This window comes from Spodoptera frugiperda, chromosome 9 (assembly GCF_023101765.2).
Source record: "Spodoptera frugiperda isolate SF20-4 chromosome 9, AGI-APGP_CSIRO_Sfru_2.0, whole genome shotgun sequence".
Lineage (NCBI taxonomy): Eukaryota > Metazoa > Arthropoda > Insecta > Lepidoptera > Noctuidae > Spodoptera > Spodoptera frugiperda.
The window spans coordinates 7186704-7204853 of record NC_064220.1 but is presented as its reverse complement, the minus strand read 5'-3'; the positions used below and the strand labels follow the sequence as shown (position 1 = coordinate 7204853).

The 18150-nt window shown below is 39.7% G+C and overlaps 1 protein-coding gene across 2 annotated transcripts; it reads left to right on the top strand.

Moving 5' to 3' along the window:
- Positions 1-879: 879 nt before the first annotated feature.
- Positions 880-17364, top strand: LOC118270882 (apoptosis-inducing factor 1, mitochondrial). Of its 2 annotated transcripts, XM_035586654.2 has the most exons (18): positions 880-1167; positions 1648-1862; positions 3241-3384; positions 4077-4166; positions 7493-7550; positions 9502-9638; positions 10102-10229; positions 10494-10681; positions 11116-11218; positions 11487-11569; positions 11817-11966; positions 12403-12485; positions 13042-13167; positions 13412-13588; positions 13830-13957; positions 14151-14274; positions 14522-14649; positions 17231-17364. In XM_035586654.2, exons 1-18 carry the CDS (start codon positions 1050-1052, stop codon positions 17244-17246), a joined length of 2196 nt encoding a protein of 731 aa, XP_035442547.1. In that variant the 5' UTR covers positions 880-1049; the 3' UTR covers positions 17247-17364. The 2 variants fall into 2 exon arrangements, with proteins under 2 accessions (XP_035442547.1, XP_035442549.1); XM_035586656.2 differs by lacking the exon at positions 4077-4166.
- The last annotated feature ends 786 nt before the right edge of the window (positions 17365-18150 follow it).

Here is an 18150-nt window from a genome sequence, read left to right as displayed (position 1 = left end):
GTTATAAAATAACTTGGTTTTACATAGTGTTTGTATGAACGACAAAGTTATATTTGCGGTTTTTGAAAATGTTTTATTTCTTAAAAAACTAATAATGATATCTCGTTCAAACCAATTTTCGTTGTTAGTTTCTATTGATATCTACAGCATATATTTTTTTTAGTTTTCTCACTCTCTTATTTTAAAAGTTAGAGGGGGGGACACTCATTTTTCCACTTTGGAAGCGTCTAACTTTCAAACGGTTGATTTTGACGAAAAATGGTTTTAGGAACCTTAATGTCATTTTTAAAGACCTATCCATATACAATAGACACCCATCACGGATATGTTAGCTGAAAAAAATTTTTTTAATCAGTTCCATGTATGGAGTGCCCCCCTTTAATTTTTAAATTTATTAATTTTTATTCAAAATTCGAATAGCGGTTATCGAAATACATCAACCTACAGAGTTTCAACTATGTAGGCCCAACAGTTTCGAAATAAATGGCTGTGACATACGGACGGACGGACGGACGGACGGACAGACAGACATGACGAATCTATAAGGGTCCCGTTTTTTGCCATTTGTCTACGGAACCCTAAAAATTAATGAAGAATATTGTTAGCTTTACCGTTAATGTGATTCTCCGTCTATCTTTATGTCGAATTTCATCTAAGCAGCTTAATTATTTGTAAGGACATATTTTGAGGGGTATAACTCGGTTCATTAACTTGGACACGTTTTAACTATCTCGGCTTTAATAAAATTCCCGCGTCTGGCAAAAAACAAACATAAAAAACTTTTCTACACAAAAATGTAATATGATAACCTTCTTGGACCACTAAAGAGTCCGTAGGTGATATACAACCTGCAAAACATTTTGTTTTGGAACGCCTTATAAAAATAGTGAATATTTCTAATTCTACTCGTTCACTTTTTTTCAAATTCTGTCAGAAAAGCAATTCTCTCAAACCTAAAACCATGCCGTTCTTAACAAAAACAATGTAATTTTTTTAATAATACATATTTAAATTTGGGTGTTATAAATTTTTATGATCGGGAGGAAATTATGGTGACGGGGATCAATATGATAAGCCCGCTACGCTATTGTACCCACATAAAACACATAAACTATACTCCAATAGTATTCAATCATCCAAATGTAGGATACGTATTCAGTGGCCTAGGTAAGTCAGATACTTTTACTATTTGTAAGCTTTTGACGTCCCGACAGTCCAAACGTCACGCCTCTCATCCCCCCAAGGGGTAGACAGTAGGTGCCATATTAAATTATGTATGTCCTCCAGTTATGTAATTTCTTTTAACAAGAGACGAGCCTGTCGACTTTTCCAGATGTCGTGTAACTACTGAGAATTTTTCGAAACCCTACAAATCTGTCACATTTGCAATTCAAATAACGAGGTGGTTTATGAATCAGTTTTTAAATGAGTGAAACTAAAAAGTTCTAAGAGCTATCTATTTTTAAGTATATTTTTGAAACCAAGGTTAGACTGCTTAGTAACATACTCTTTAAAATGTATATTACCTATGCATTTTTATCTGTGAACGATTGTATTTGCGTGTTAATACTTAATGGCGACTTTACAAAGTTCTTTGTAACCTAGACTCGCTGAGTGGATCTGCTAACTACTGACACTTTGTTACAGTCCATTGTGTAAACTATTCACAAGACAAGAAAGGGTGTTGTAAAGATATCGTGCAGACTACTGGGAAAAAAGTAGAGCCATGGCCCAAAACGTACCCGCCGACCACCCCGTGGCGGGCCGAGTGCTCGCACGAGCCGCAGCCTCCCAACTACGACCCCTACAAAATTAAAGTCCCCGATGTTGTCGTGCCGCCTCTACCGGCCAGCAATGTTAAGGTAATTTCAGCGTCGATGCGTTACTCACAAACATGAACTGAACCTCTGCGACATTGCATAACGGTGTTCATTTAGTGCGTTTGACGAAAACAACGAAAACAGAGCCCCGCGCCATGTAATTAAGTATCTAATGAAATCCAGCTTGTGCTTTGTTCATCAGCGGACCGGTGTGGTGTACACGACCACTGACCAGCCCGGCCCCCGGCCCGACCCTGGCTACCAACACCAACAACAATACCCGGCTCAATCTGGATACCCTGGCCTCGACCAGCAGGTCACCGAAGAAGAAGAGACTAAAGATACCGGTTTCTTCGGACGTCTAAAAGGCTTTTTTGGAAAACTAAAAGGCAAAGGAAAAGGAGAAGGGGACGCAATGATTAGCGGCCGCGACGTCAACTGGCTCCCACTGTAGCCCTGACCGTAACTGGCATCAACTCAATGAAGATCATTCTGAAATAGACGTTTTACAATACAATCGATGGTTTCATTTTTAGCTTTATATAATTTTAACGAGGGCACTGGTTTTCGTCCAACGCACTAAAACACCTCCCTGCCGATACTCCTGAAGTGAATAGTTACATTTTTTGACAGGAAATTCCAAATGAGGATGCGCCGGAGCCCTTCAAAAATACTGGATTTAATTTCCCATCGGGTTGTAGTATTCAAGACATGTTTCACAACTCTCCTATTGTGCACCCAGATTATTGGAAAGAGAAGCCAGGCAAGAGGCTGAACGAGGCAGTGAAGGAGGTGTTACCCAAACTGGGGTACCATGGCAAGAACAAATACAAGTACGCCTTCCACGAGCCCTGGAAGCCGCTGGACCGCATGTCCTTGCTGGAGGAGGCTGAGAAACAAGAGCTGGAGCAGTCAGAGGATGTGGCCATCATAAGCGATAAACAGGGGCTCTGATTTCTGATTAAAAAAAAATTGAATACTTTAGCTTAGTTTATTGGTCAAATGTCGCATAGTTTCGCAAAATAAATTGATGTTATTTGTACGATCTTTGAGGCTATTTCTAGATTTTGTACGTAAACATATAACATGACCTACAATGTGAATACACTGCTAACGCTTAGCTCTGGATCCCTGTGCAGAGTGAGAAGCATACATACAAGTACCTTTGTTAGGTAAAACAAAGATAATAAGTATCGGTATCTAATTACGTCACCGTGTCAGTTTTTAAGTTCTTGAATACTGAGTTTATTAAGACTTAAGTTCATTCAAGATCTGGGTAAGAAACAATAAAGTGGCCTGCGGGGACTGTGGAAGATGATTTTCAACTTTCAGCTTAAAACGCTGAGAAAGGTGAGAGTCTTTGTAAAAGGTCTGCATATTGAAGTTGTAGTTTGTACATGTGTGTTGATGGTGGTTGCAGCCTATGCTCGACTGCGCGCGGCAGAGGGGCCCCTGTTCGTTGAAGCCGGTGCCGCCGGAGCCGCCGCCGCCGCCGCCTCCACCTCCGCCATTTCCTTGGATTTATTTGTGGGCTCTGTTGTCGTTTTTTGGTGCGTTTGGTATGGTTAGTATCTCATTTTAATGTTTACGTTTATGCTAGGTCCAGAATTAAAGTTAGAAAAGATCAATAATTTCACATTGCATATTTAAATGGGTAATGTTGCAATACCTAATTCAATCCAAATCGGGTTGCCCCAAATCGTTATCCTATGTATTACGTATATCCTATGAATATATTATATGCTATGAAGTAAATTTCAATCACCTGACTGATTTATGTTCACTCTGTTCTACGGGCTATGTTTCAATCAGCTAACTAGTTGGTCTTTCCGTGACGATTGTTCAATCAACATTCGGCCTAGTTATTCAATCAAATAGCTATTTAAACCAGATGACTGCGCTGCAACAATATCATACCTTGCCTCGCATAATTTATTTTTATCGATTTACGTTTTAGCGCTATATAATTTTGGGCATTCTCCTTTTTCTTAAGTAATTCTAATCTTATCAGATATCCGTATCGAGCAGGTAGAACCCATTACGCGGAAAGTAGAAATTGCACATAAATTCGGAGTAGTAGACCGATTAGTTATGATGAAACAGTTAATCAATTAAGCCTTTCACTGCCAACAAAAAACTGTTAAAGGCTATTCCTCCACTAGTGTCGGACAACGTTGTCCGACATGGCGTCTAATGTGTTAAGTAGGAGGCAATACAGATGTATGAGTGATATTAACGAAGTGTTTAATGCATCAGTACGTGACACATAACGCTCAATCCGCCGGACGAGTGGCCACATTAATCCAAACCTTATACTCATTCTTCTACAAGGGTGCAATGAGACTGGTGAGAGTTCGCAACAGTAATAACAACACAAATCGCTGTTCCATTACTAAGCACAAAAATAGTATATAAATTAAATTAAAGTATTGCATCAACCTGAAACGCAACTTTCTTCGTACATTTTTGTCTAAATTGGCTAGACTATTTGCTCTTTTAAGTAATTTTGTTTCTTTTTTCCTATGCTTAAATATTCGTTATCGGCTTTTGTCTGAAACTAGACCAGAGCTGCAGGGCTTACGTCTCAGAATTGGACAGCGGTAGATGTGCTAAATAAAGTGACACCTCCAACTGGCAACGATATTGGTACATAGCGCGTATTAATGTACTTATTGTTTACAGTACTTCAGCAATGTAGTTAGCAGACCGTAGGTACCTACCTTAATTATTTTTATTAGCCATTTAACTAATTCAATCATTCTGCTTTTTGCTTTGACGTTTAAAAGTGCCCTCCTGGTCTATTTAAAATAAATAATTTTGACTTTGACATTGACAATTTTTAGCTAAAAATATTACTAAATGAGTAATTGACGCTTCTTTAAAAATTTTAAATTGCAAGGTTGAAATCGTTGTGATTAAAAATTATCATTAAGTTCCACATTCCCAAACTAAAATGGTATTTTCCTGCACAAAATGATAAGCATATAATGTTGCATGTTTAAAATAGAAATATGTAGAGAAACTCAGAAACCAACTTGTGGCGGCACATGACAAGTGACAGATGACAGAAGTCGCATATAGACAATTGACGAACAAATCAACAGATGACGTCATAAATCCTACATCGCACATACGAAGTTTACATGCGTATAAACAGAAAATCCCAACGACCAACAGTTGGGCAGAAAGCCCCATCAGGCATTATCACCTCGCCTGGTCGAAGGATCCTCCTTTTCTTAGGGAACGTTACTCTCTGTTCCCTAAAAGCTCATTAACATAATCTAAAATGTTCAACTTTATCTTGTAACGAAACAGTGTTTAACTAGAGCTTTGCAGAGTGGTTGAACCAGTAGGATACACGTACAAGTATTGCTTGTTATATATATTTACTCGAAATGTTTACGAAAGTTATTGAAAATTCTTAGTTTATTTTATATAACACTAGCAAAACCCGACGAACTCCGTTTCGCCACCAGACGGGCTATTTTATTGATTTTATTCTGATTTTTTTTGCTATAAACCTCACGGCGCGCAAGACCTTTCCAACGAATGCAAAACCGTGAAAATCGGTTCGTGCGTTCTGGAGTTATAGCGTCAGGAAGGAAAACCCGACTCATTTTTATATTATAGATAACCGATAACGGCTTACTCAATTAACTGTTTGACGAGGAACTTGACTAGTTTCAAGCCATGCTAGGGTCATATTCATGAGCAGCATTCGACATGGCGCTGCCTGCTACTGGTCAGTAGCCTCTAGCATGGCTTGAAACTAGTCGAGTTCCTCGTCAAACAGTTAATTGAATAAGCCGTTATCGGTTATGTTATTTATTTAAGGACAACCAACAAAGCATACACCAGAAAATAAATGTTACAGCACTCACATAAATACATTTTGTAGTGTAGCCTTAATTAAAGGCTGCCACGGCATGCATTAAACATAGGAGTAAGAAAAACATTTACAGAACTTATTAATAGATTGACACATTGATACAGCAATGTCTTTCATAGGATTGACATATTAAGTATAGATGAATTGAAAGTAAGTGATCGTGTAAATTAACGCTGATTGTTCGATATAACTACTTTGCGCTGACCTGTGCTATCGAAAAATAACAGAAAGGATGAAGAAAAAACCTAAACATCTTCTAAGTTTCTAAGTCTAAAAAAAACAATAAAAGAAAACAATAATATCCCAATTTCACCTTTATGATAATGCCCTGTGTAGGGTAGACTTGAATTTATGTAAAGAGTAAAACATGTCGATATCTACGTTGGGTGAGCTTGACAGACGACTAAATTGACCCTGCATTCTATTTACAGTTGAAAAATGGCCCAGATTGGTTTTAAAGTTCTTAGCGCTAAACAACCGATATCTAGACTTCCGAGCGAGTTTGTAAGGCACGTTAATATTTATTTGATTCAGTAACCGTGGACAATCAATGTGATTATTTATTATTTTATATAAAACTAGCAAACCCGGCAAACTCCGTTTCGCCACCAATGATTTTCCCTGTTTTCCTGCTTTTCTTTTCTGAATTTTATTTGCTATAAACCTCACGGAGCCCGAGACCTTTCCAACGAATGCAAAACCATGGAAATCGGTTCGTGCGTTCTGGAGTTATAGCGTCAGGAAGGAAAACCCGACTTATTTTTATATTATAGACTAGCAATCCCGACGAACTCCGTTTCGCCAATGATATTCCCTGCTATCCTGCGTTTCTCTTAAATTTTTTTATGAATTTTCTTACCTATAAACCTCACGGAGCCCGAGACCTTTCCAACGAATGCAAAACCGTGGAAATCGGTTCGTGCATTCTAGAGTTATAGCGTCAGGAAGGAAAACCCGACTTATTTTTATATTATAGATAAACTAAGAATTTTCAATAACTTTAAGTCAATAACATAATAATTTAATTTACTTAGTTTATATTGCTTTATTATGAAAGTAATTAAAAGTTGCTAGTTGGGGGCCTGATTAATTTCATTAGAGATGCAACGGATATGCCGATTATGTCCGATTCTCCGAGTACCATTTGTAAAACACGAATTAATCGCAATACCGTTATATTTATTGTCTTCTTTCTAGGCGCACAGAATAATGAAACACTAGTGTTATGTAATGTGATTAGATGGTCGTATCATAGGCGTAGCCAGGTTTTAGTATCGGGAGGGGTTCAAGAAAGTCGACCCATTAAATGTAAAAAAAAACGAACAAAACTTCCTTCATACATGAGAAAAAAAAACAATTTATGTAATATGTAATAAACAGATTCATAGGTAGTCATGTCGTACCAACCCCCCCCCCCCCTGGCTACGCCTATGGGTCGTATGACATGTGATGTGACAGTTATTTTGTCAACTTAATTTTCCAGCCGTATTTTGAATTTTTACCTTTTCATGTGTTGAGTAGCAAAGAGTCGGATTATTGTAAAATCTGAGTAATGCCACATTGATATTATAATATACTGTTTTCTGTGTTTATATTCTGGCATTCCTGACAGAGGAGGTTAGCAGATAATCTAGCTTAGAGTAAGTCTAAGGAAAAAGACAGTTTTTATGATGCGCGCTAATCATATGATGCTAAATATACCCCTTATATCCGGCTAGCGGATATTCGTCACTATTATTTTATTATTTAATCCGTTGCATCTCTAATTTTCTTTTTCTTTCAGGCGTATAAATTGTATTTGTGGAGAGAAATGGCTGAGGTTGCGAGTGAAAAAATTGTATGTAAGTTGACATTTTTTTTTTGTGTTTTTATCATTAATTTGAGCAGTAGGTATTTCCTTTGCTAAGAAGATCATTAATTTTCAGAAAGTAGTATTTGCCGTCTTCATGATTGTATATTTAATGTAGTCGTATTTAATTTCTGTGATTGTTTATTAGTTAGTATCATTTATTTCATATGGTAAAAAATCTGTAGTATCCATCCTGTCAGATTATATTGAAGATAAAAATGCGTGACAACATGTTGGTCCGGCTCCACTGGACGCTCGCTCACACTAGACAATGCTCTAATACGATCACTAGTTACACGTTAACTTAAAGTATTAATTTATTCCAATGCAGTCTAGGGATCCTGTGGCATCAAGCAGTTATTTTTTTTATTTGAAAGATTAAATTATATATTATTTTTATTTGTACATATAGAAGCATTATTTCAAAATTGTAAGTGTACATATGTGGGCACTATGTTTCAAATAACCCGCTATTTTATTTTCTTTACAAATTGGTTTTGTCAATTGTCCCGTTAGTTTTGACGTATTGTAGTTACATTGTTCCTACATATATATACAATAGATAAATAGTGTATCAGAGATATTGTAAAAAACTTTATTTTAAAAGAGTAACGATGGAGTTTCTTGCTCGTTCTTCTTCATTCGAAGCTACAGTACTGTCAACGGATCTTGGCACTACGAACTACGTGCAGAAGGCTGCGCAATAAGTCTTTTTTAGAACCAAATGGTGGCATGAGGCGAGGTGCGGGGGGCGGCGATCTAGGCTATAGAGATTGACCATTTCTAAATACAATTGACCCTTTATCGATCAAATATCGCAATCGATATTTTTATTTAGAGTTTATTGTTTTTTTTTTATATGATATATTAAACGAAATAAAATTTAGAAATATAGTTAATTTTGTTACTGCTTAAGAAAATTTAAAACATCAATTGAAAATACATTGAAAATAAATATATTTTGGTGTGATAAGTAATTTGTCTCGTAGTAATCGATTTTAAGAAAATCGATTAAACAATACCCTAACGCACGCCACTTGGACATCCCTTTTTGGTTACTTCGTGAATCTTCGCGCTTATTCGGCAATATTCGGTACCCGGTAATATGTCTCTGTCACACGTTAGGATCGACGTTGTGTTAGTGTCACTATCTCTTTCTGAGTGCAGTCGGTAACAAAACTTTTCGTACCTATATTTCGTTATTACTGCTGTTAATTTCTGTTGTTAAGTTTTTAAGTATTTTGTTACTTTTTGTTTAGTGTTTAAGTTTGCAATTAATTTGTGCAAATGTCAGTTGGCACTTATATTATTAAATATGCCACCAAAATACAATAGAGTTTTAAATCGCCAATCGAGAAAACTCATTTATGATTTAACGCAGTTTATGAAAAAATAATATATTTGGATTATTTGTACTTCGTCACTGATTAGGGATTTTTATTAGTATATTAGGTTTATCTACATATACTAATATTATAAAACTAAAGAGTTTGTTTGTGTGATTTTTTGTTTGTTTGAACGCGCTAATCTCAGGAACTACTGGTCCGATTTGAATAATTCTTTGTGTTGGGTAGCGCATTTATGGAGAACGGTTATAAGCTATAAATCATCACGCTACGATCAATAGGAACCGAGCAGAGCGGGTGAAACCGCGCGGAAGTAGCTAGTAAAAAAATATTGCAGTAATAGTTTTGTACACGAATGTACCTGCACGAAAGTTCGCAAAGCCTAACTTCAGACCTGCCAGGTCTCGTTGACAGCACTGTACACTTTGGAACGAGCGCCTAGCTTCACTGACAGACAGACTAACGGACAATTCAGTTTGACGTTTCAAAAGTGCCTTATTTAGGATTAATTGAAATAAATGCTTTGACTTTGACTTTGTGTGAGTACCTATTTCATGTAAAACTGTGGCTGATATATTTGTAATATTTGTTGCATAGGGCGGCCGCGTCGGAAGATCAGACGGCCGTATCACGACAGGGATCTGCCGCCATGTGTGCAGTATCTCATTATAGGCACCGGGGCCGCCGGTTGGGCCGCATACAGATCTATCATGCAGCACGACAAACGCGCCAAGGTATGCTACATAATGACATCTCTACATACTCGGCGGATGAATACGCGCGAACACGATCGACGATCGCGCATATTCGTCCGTATTCTCCAATGTTACTCCTACTCACTACTCACGGATCGTGGACGAATATGAACACTCGTTCGCTGAACTTGGCGATAGTGTAATGGGCGTTACATCATATACTTATTTATAGTTACGCAAAAAAACTGCAGTCAGTGCAGATAAACTATATTTGGGTGAAAACGTTTAAGGCCGGTTGTAGATTATCACCCTACGTGATGACGAATGTATTCTGCCGTTGCTACACGGTTTCTTTTACATTAGTAGTAGTCTATGTATTATTCCAAACCATAATCTATCTCTTGTTCCAAAAATCATCCCAACCCCCTCAGCCGTTTGGACAGACAAACACACTAACTTATGATATTAGTAAATATAATTTTTGAAAATGTAAATGTTTCAGGTGTTCTTTGTAACGAAAGAAGACTCGGTACCGTACCAGAGGCCGCCTCTCAGTAAAGAGATGTGGCTAAACCCGGACCCGCCAGACCCGAAAGTTTTGACTTACATCCAGGACGATAAGAGAAAAACGTTGAGTATTTCTATATTTTATTTACCAATGATTATCATCGTCACAATTTCATGTCGTTGCTTAGAACCTGAGTTTAACTACGCAGTTCTTTTGTGGATTAGGGCGACAAAATGAGCAGACGGATCACCTGATGGTAGCAGTCAGAGCCGCCCTTGGACACCCGCAACTGACATCACCAAAATCTTGCGTATAAGTAGTTACTTATAAATGTAATCCTGACCTCATTAAGATTATTTTTAAAGATAAGTAATAATTTTGTGTAGGATGCTAAACGCAGAGTGCAGAGAATTTTTGGACGCAGTCGCATTTTATCGGAAGAAAAGAGGTCCGGCGGTGTCCATTGCGTCGGGATGGTGCGTGACGAGGATCGATGCGGATGACCACGTGGCTTACGTCAAAACATTGAGCGGCGAACGTCCTATATACTACGAGCGCTGTCTTCTCGCACCAGGTCAGAAACACATCATCGTCAACTGTATAAGCCACGAGACGTCCAATGACTTCCAGATAGGCGATGGAAGTGACTTTAACAAGAGAGAAAACGAAACGAGAGCGCTTGGCGATTGGCCGACGCGAATGAACCAACCAATCAGAGCGCCGAGCGCTCTCGTTTCATTTTCGTTCAACGTAAAGTAAAGTAAAATCGTACTAAGGGCTCGTACTGGTCACTTTGTGGGTGAAACACATCCCTTCTAAGATATTCTTGTACCTTGTGGTAACGACAGCCTAGACATCTTGAAACCACCACCTCTGTCGTGGTGTCGTAAGAGCTGATTTACACATTTGTCTCATCCGCCATCCCCTGATAAACTTGTACCTTCTAAACATTGGTCTCACTCTCTCTACCAATTGTCAGGTAAATCAGTTTTTATATTGTGTGTACAGGTGTAAAGGCCAAAAATCTATCGATTGTCAAATCTGCACCGAAACAAGTAAGGGAAAGAGTGTGCACATTGAGAACAATCAGAGACTTTGAGATAGCGTACAGGTATGTACAAAGATTACCAATGATCTCGCACGTGACGTCTTGATGTATTATACTAGTTTTAGGCCTTTTTTTATGAAACAAACAAGCAGACTTATCACCTGATGGTAAGCAATCGCCGCCGCCCATGGACACTTGAAACACCAGAGGCGTTACAAGTGCGTTGTCGGCTTTTTGGGGGTTAAGAATTTAAGGGTTGTTGTTCGGGAATCGGGGATTAGGAAGATTCACACAACGAAACATACGTTTCACGTCTCAATTATCTTTACAGAAAAGTAAAAGAGGCGAATCATGTGACAGTGATCGGCGCCGGTCCATTGGGCTGTGAACTGGCGTGGCATCTCGGCAGGATGAGTGAGTGAATCTTAATACATTTTCTATACTTACACTAATATTATAAAGACGGCACAGTATAATACATTTGTCGCCACGCCCACTCTTCCCGCGGGTATTGTGTGTCAACTAAGGCACTACACATTAAACAAAGATCCTTATCCTTTTTAACTGCGATCCCCAACCTGCTTGACAAGTATGGAGATTATAGGAGGACAATAGTTCTGCAGTGGCCTTGATGTTGATGATGACGACGTTTGCGTTTCAGACAAGATATTTCCTCGAGAAGACACTCCTCCACTTGAACTGGTGCACGTGTACAAGGACAAGGGTATACTGTCAGGCATCCTGCCGGAGTACCTCGGCGTCTGGGCCTCGGAGCACATCAAGTGCGAGGGCGTCAAACTCGTACCCAACGGTACGTACGCTTAGAACAAGCTTAAAAATCACGCTTTGGAACCATATGTCCTCATAACCAGACATACAACCAAACTAGATAGTTTGGGCTCATTACATATACTTGTAAGTCTACTATTGGTAGGTATCCCAAGATTCAGTGGATGCAGGTGGCGGCTTGTTGTTCTCCGTGGAGGATTGCGGGGGAGGCCTTTGTTCAACAGAGGACGTCTTCCGGCTGATGATGATGACTTCTCCCGTCTTGGGCGAGGCGAGAGATAGTGTCAGACTCTTACTGATTAAAAACCACCGCGTTTCTACTCCTGACCTAATCCGCAGCTCCGGATCAGGTGGAGGATCTAGGGGCGGTACCGATTGCTTACCATCAGATGCTCCATCTACTCGTTTTTCGGCCTATACATACCATAGTAGTTAAGATAATTTGCAATATATTTCAGCACAAGTGTACGATGTATTCGAGTCAAAAGACGGACGGCTTGAGCTAACGCTATCAAATGGACAGTCCATTGTCACAGACTATGTAAGTGTCCACAGATGTAATTACATTCTTGCCGATGAGTATTTCTAGTATAAATTATTGAGAGTTTCTTATACCGCCACCTGAGCTATCGCCTTGTCAATTATGCCGTTAAGTAGTGGCTACACTTACGGTTAACGTTCATTGTCGCGATAATTAATGGTATTTCCCGTTAGTGTGGCCCGAGCATTAGCAATTTAGATGATATTCGACTTTATTGTAACTCTTGTTGAACTATGAAATGAGGAGGAGTTCATAGTTTTAGGGTTGCTTAATGTGTTCGGGCAGTGTAGGTACCTAATACCTAGTATTATTCTTACTAATATTACCTATAAAAACGGAAGTCTGTGTGTCTGTTTGTTTTGTTACTCTATCACGTAATTTTTTTTATGAGTGGTTGACTAGTTTTACCTGCTCATAATCGTGAACAGTATAAGTAACGTCTTGGCAGATTGCCTCTTTCCAAAGATGATGGGTAATATGTACCGTCTTTACTGTACAAGCTTGATATCTAAGCGAAGTATGTAGCTAACTAGTTATATTTTTGTGTTGTGCACAGGCGTTCGTGGCGATAGGTGCGGAGCCGCGCATAGATTTGGCAGAAGAATCGTTTCTGGAGCGGGACGATGTCAACGGTGGCTACCTCGTCAACACGGAGCTTGAGGCGCGCACGCATCTCTACATCGTGAGTACATGACACTACACACTCACTCACCTCAAGGTAAGCAGGCAGTGCCGCCCATCGACATTTGTAGCACCAGAGGAATTACAAGGGGCAATGCCGGCGTTACCCTCATACAACGAAACACAACGCTTTGCACGTTTCACGCCCAGTTTCCTGTGAGGCTGTGGTGTTACTCCAGTCGAGTCGGACATTCCCGACAATTTATCAGATAGGATTACAGTTTCATAGTGAATCATATATGTAGGCAGGGGACGCGGCGAGCTACTACTCGCAGTGGAAGGACACGCGGCTGCGCACCGACCACTACATCAACGCGGAGGAGCAGGGCTTCATCGCCGGCGCCAACATGACCGGCTACTGGATCCCCTGCAACATGGAGCCCAACTTCTGGGTCAAGCTCGGAGATTCGCTGCAGATGGAGGTTTGTGCATCTCTTGTCTCTCTCTTTCTCTATCTCTATGCACCTGAAAGTAGACTAGGGATTAGTAGACTGAGGATTAAGGATTGGGGATTGAGATAAAAATTAAACGTTTAGTTAACTCACTCTGTTGTTTTAAGTCAGTTTTCGGTCAAGCCGTACCTAGCATTCGTGCTGAAGCATGATTCTCTCTCGTGAACTATAGGATAGATAAGCTTTAAAAAATCTGTACGCCTATTAACAGGTGGTTGGTGAAGCCGGGGCTTGTTTGCCCATCGTGGGTCTGTTCAAGGACTGCAACGACGAGGAGTCTGAAAAGGAAGCAGAGAAAATAATGGGTCCAGAGGAAAAGAGGAAGTGCTTCATTAACAAGTCAGTTTACAAACTAATGTCGACTAATGTGCTCCTTAACTTAACTCCCTTCATCACGATCATCACCATCACCATCACTGCTGGACTATGGTCCTCCTCTACAAACGAGGGTTTTGATATAATCTCCACGCCTGGTTAGCAAGTTGGAGATCGCAGTTTCATAGGAAATACAACGTCTGGTGTCGTGTTCCAGGAAAGCGGACTACTTCAACAGATACAAGCGCGGGCTGTTGTTCTACCTGCGGGATGAGACCGTGGTCGGCTTCGCGTTCTGGAACATGCCACCCATCGAGGACCGCAAGGCCGTCGCCACAGAGGTACGTTCTCAAACTACAAATTACCAAAATGTCTTTTTAGAGATGAACCCACCACGACCAAATCCGCTGCAACTCCCTGTAACCCAGGAGCGATAGTAGACACAACCATTACCACACCGAAACTGTTTGTCTTCCCGCAAATAAATAAATCAGAAAATACCATTCATTAGACAAGAAAGGATTTGTTTCCAATATCGTCGATTTTTTTTTTAATTTTTTTTATTAAGTTAATGAGTGTTTGCGATAGCTACTTCGCGCGAAGCCGACGTATCACGACATCAACTTGCTGGCGGAGCTGCTCGGCTTCCCCGGGACACTGTGCGTGTACCCGACTGCTGCTGAAGAGATTAAGAAAGCAGGGCCTTGTCTTAAGAAGTAAGTTACACACACACACACACACACACAACGCTTATCTCACTTTACACGCGATACTATTGCGTATCGGTCTCCGGCGCAACGCCTTTGGGCCTAAGGGTCCGTTCACACAGACCGGCTCCGAGAAGATAGCAAATTTTTATCACGTTCTTAGTTTTTCCTATCACGTAGTCGGTAAGATCAACACTTAAATCTTTTTAACACGCTTTTTTTTTAAACTGTAACGGTTGTAACTATGTATGTATGTATGTATGTAACGGAATCTTTAAGCTTAATTTTCACCAACTTCCAGCGATTCGATTTCTTTAAAACTTTGCACACGTATCAAGGACAATGCAGTATTTGAAAACGGTATCCCGTTATCCTGATTGGGACCGCCAGGATGCGGTTACGAACTATCTGCCGCCGCCTAAGCGAATGTAATATAGCACAAGTTTGACACTGACTTTTCGCGTTGGTTGGATATATGTGGGATAGTGAAACTTTTGTAGCGACTACATACATACATAGATGCATACATACAATATTCAATATATATTCAATATCACATGTCCGCAGAAAACTAATTGGTATATCGAACTAAAAAATGAAAAATAAATAATAGTTTAAAAAAACTAAAAAAACACGGTTTTATATGCAACCGAACTAAAAATTAGAAAATAATTTTTCATTACAAAGAGTTTGTCACTTCAGAGTAAAAAGCGTGGGGTGCTTAATATATTATAATTTTATAATGTTATAATTATTCTATTTGCTATCTATGAGGGAAAAGTTATGAAAAAATAGTAAAATGCACCCCACGCTTTTTACTCTGAAGTGAGAAACTCTATGTAATGAAAAATTATTTTCTAATTTTTAGTTCGGTTGTCTATTCCAGGGATTGTAGCGAATGTCCGAAAATAAAACGACACCGATTTCCGTGACGCCGCGCCGTACGATCGTCTTAAGAGACAAGTTTCTCGCGTCGCCGCTGTAATATTGTTGAGAAACGTTTCTGAAGGAGCGAGCATTCAGCAACTAATACAAGGCACGTGTTGCCGACGTAGTGTTGCGAATAATTTGAAACATTACACATCTAGTCGACCGCCAGCTACCGTGAGCTAGCTGCGCATCGACTGATGATAAAAGTTATTAAAACTGGCCTTAAGTGGCAACAGTTAGCTTTCGCTAAACTGAATGCACATAACCCTAGACGAAATATTACTCAACAACTAGCTCGCGATGTTCGACACGAAAGGACACGAGTACGCCCTCGAAAAAAAAAAGTAAAGGGTTGGTACATACTGGCTACGTGAAACGTAAACGAAAATTTTGTAAAAATATGAATAACAATAAAAAAAAGTAAAAAAATTAAACGTTTTGACCAGATTATCATGAGCGTTGACGAACCCGGTTAAGGGTCTCAGCACACATATGGGATCGGAAAGGGATCGTCACCGTATCGCCTCGAGCCGTTCAGAATGGTTTGTATTAAACTCCCTACTGCAACGCACACTAATCGGAATAATAACGTAATCGCCTCGCCTCGGAACAGGCTCCGAACTTGAATTCCCGCGCTTACGGCTCATCGTCCCCGCGCTTACGTCTCTCCGTACCGACTAACTATCGTGTTAGTCTAGTCGGTGTCGCCTAGCCGTAGCCGAGTTGACGTACAGGCGCTGCTGATACGCTTTCGTTACGTGCATACGGTAGGTTGACGCCTGGTTGACAGCGAGGCGAAAGGCGTTACGGTTACGATCCCTTTCCGATCCCATATGTGTGCTGAGACCTTAACTTCGGAGCGCTGTAACTGAGTTTCTAATGAATGAAATTGAAAAAAGTTGTAGAGAAAAAAAAACTCGAAAAATATTCTACAAGGTCTGAAGTCATTGATTTATAAAATGTAAAAAATAAGTTATAGAGCAAAAAAGAAAATTTTTATAATAATTTTTCACTTTTTTACTTATAACTTCTTTAATTGTTCATTCAGGGCAAAAAGTTATTAAACATATTTGTAGGCAAAATAATTTTCTACAAATTATCATTTTAAACATTTTTTTGTACGATGCATAGTTTCCGAGATATAGCAAAAAAAGTGTTTCCACCACCTTTTCCAAGATGGCGGCCGGGGGACAAGGGTAGCGACCCCACAAACTTCAAGTTAAGCTTCTATTGACCCCCCTACATGTTCAAAAAATAAAATTGCGTACTCTAAAAAATGTAAAGCTCATGTAACATTTCAATGGACTAGAGCTACACAAATATCGGAACTATGCACTCGCGCCACGTGTCTCGCTACTTTCTACGGTTCTAGCTTTAGGCTGCCTGTCCACCGGAGCGGAGCGAGGTAGCGGAGCGGAGAAACGGAGAAATATTGACTAATAGGATTGCACAAAACCTCCGCTCCACTTTAGTGGACAAATTTTGTGTACTCCTATTGGTTAATATTTCTCCGTTTCTCCGCTCCGCTGCCTCGCTCCGCTCCGGTGGACAGGCAGCCTTACTCGTTACTCGTTAATCGTTGCCGGTGGGACAACTGCCTTACTTGCCCCATGTTCGCCACAGTCGTCTTTGTTTCATTAACAAACGTTTTTTGTTTCAGCGTCAAGAAATGGTAAAAAAATCCAAAGAAGATTTACTTCGTAAAGTTTAATACAAAAGTATGCGTAAAATTTTTAATTATATTGTAATTTTTTTTATTATATTGTAAATTTTTTATTATATTGTAAATTGTAATCGATTGTTTCATTAAGGCCCTTTGTCCACGATGCGTTTCGCCGTTTATGTGTGCTCACTAGAGGCCCACTGGGGTTACTGGTTCTTTGCTCACCAGGCCAGATAGCGCAAATGTACCTATGTATGTAAAAATACACCTCATGTTGGGTGTGGGTGGGGTTAATCTAATGGTGCTCCCACACAGCGGTTATATAACGTTATACAACAATGTGTAACAATAACATTTGTGTTTAAACAAATTATAACAGTGGTTGTAGAGTATGTTACATGCTGTTATAAATGTTACACAATGTTGTATAACGTTATATATCTGCTGTGTGGGAGCACCATAAGATCTCATCATAAGATCTCATATAACCAAGGGGTCAAAAAATCGTTAAAAAACCTCACATGATTACACTGCTATACAAAAAAAATCAAAAATTCTGCGGCAGGGATTTTGTTAATGGTTTTTGTTAATACTCATATTAGACGTTCACGCTGCATGCTTATTTATTTTTGATTCACTCTGGTTATTGAGATAAACGGAACTAAGAAATAATTGAAAATTTCAAACATTATGGTTCATTGATTTGTTTTCACTTACGTTTTTTATCTTTTCACGGATTTATTTGCAACAACTTAACTTTATAGCTATCAGACCCTGAAGTTATCAGTTAGGCCTCGGCCTCGAATTTTGCGGGCAGCGGGGCGGCAGCGGCGGCGGCGCGGGAGCGGGGCGGCGGCGGCGGACCCGTTCTCGAAACTAGCGGGCAGATCGCGCGGCACTACAGCGGTGTAGTGTTG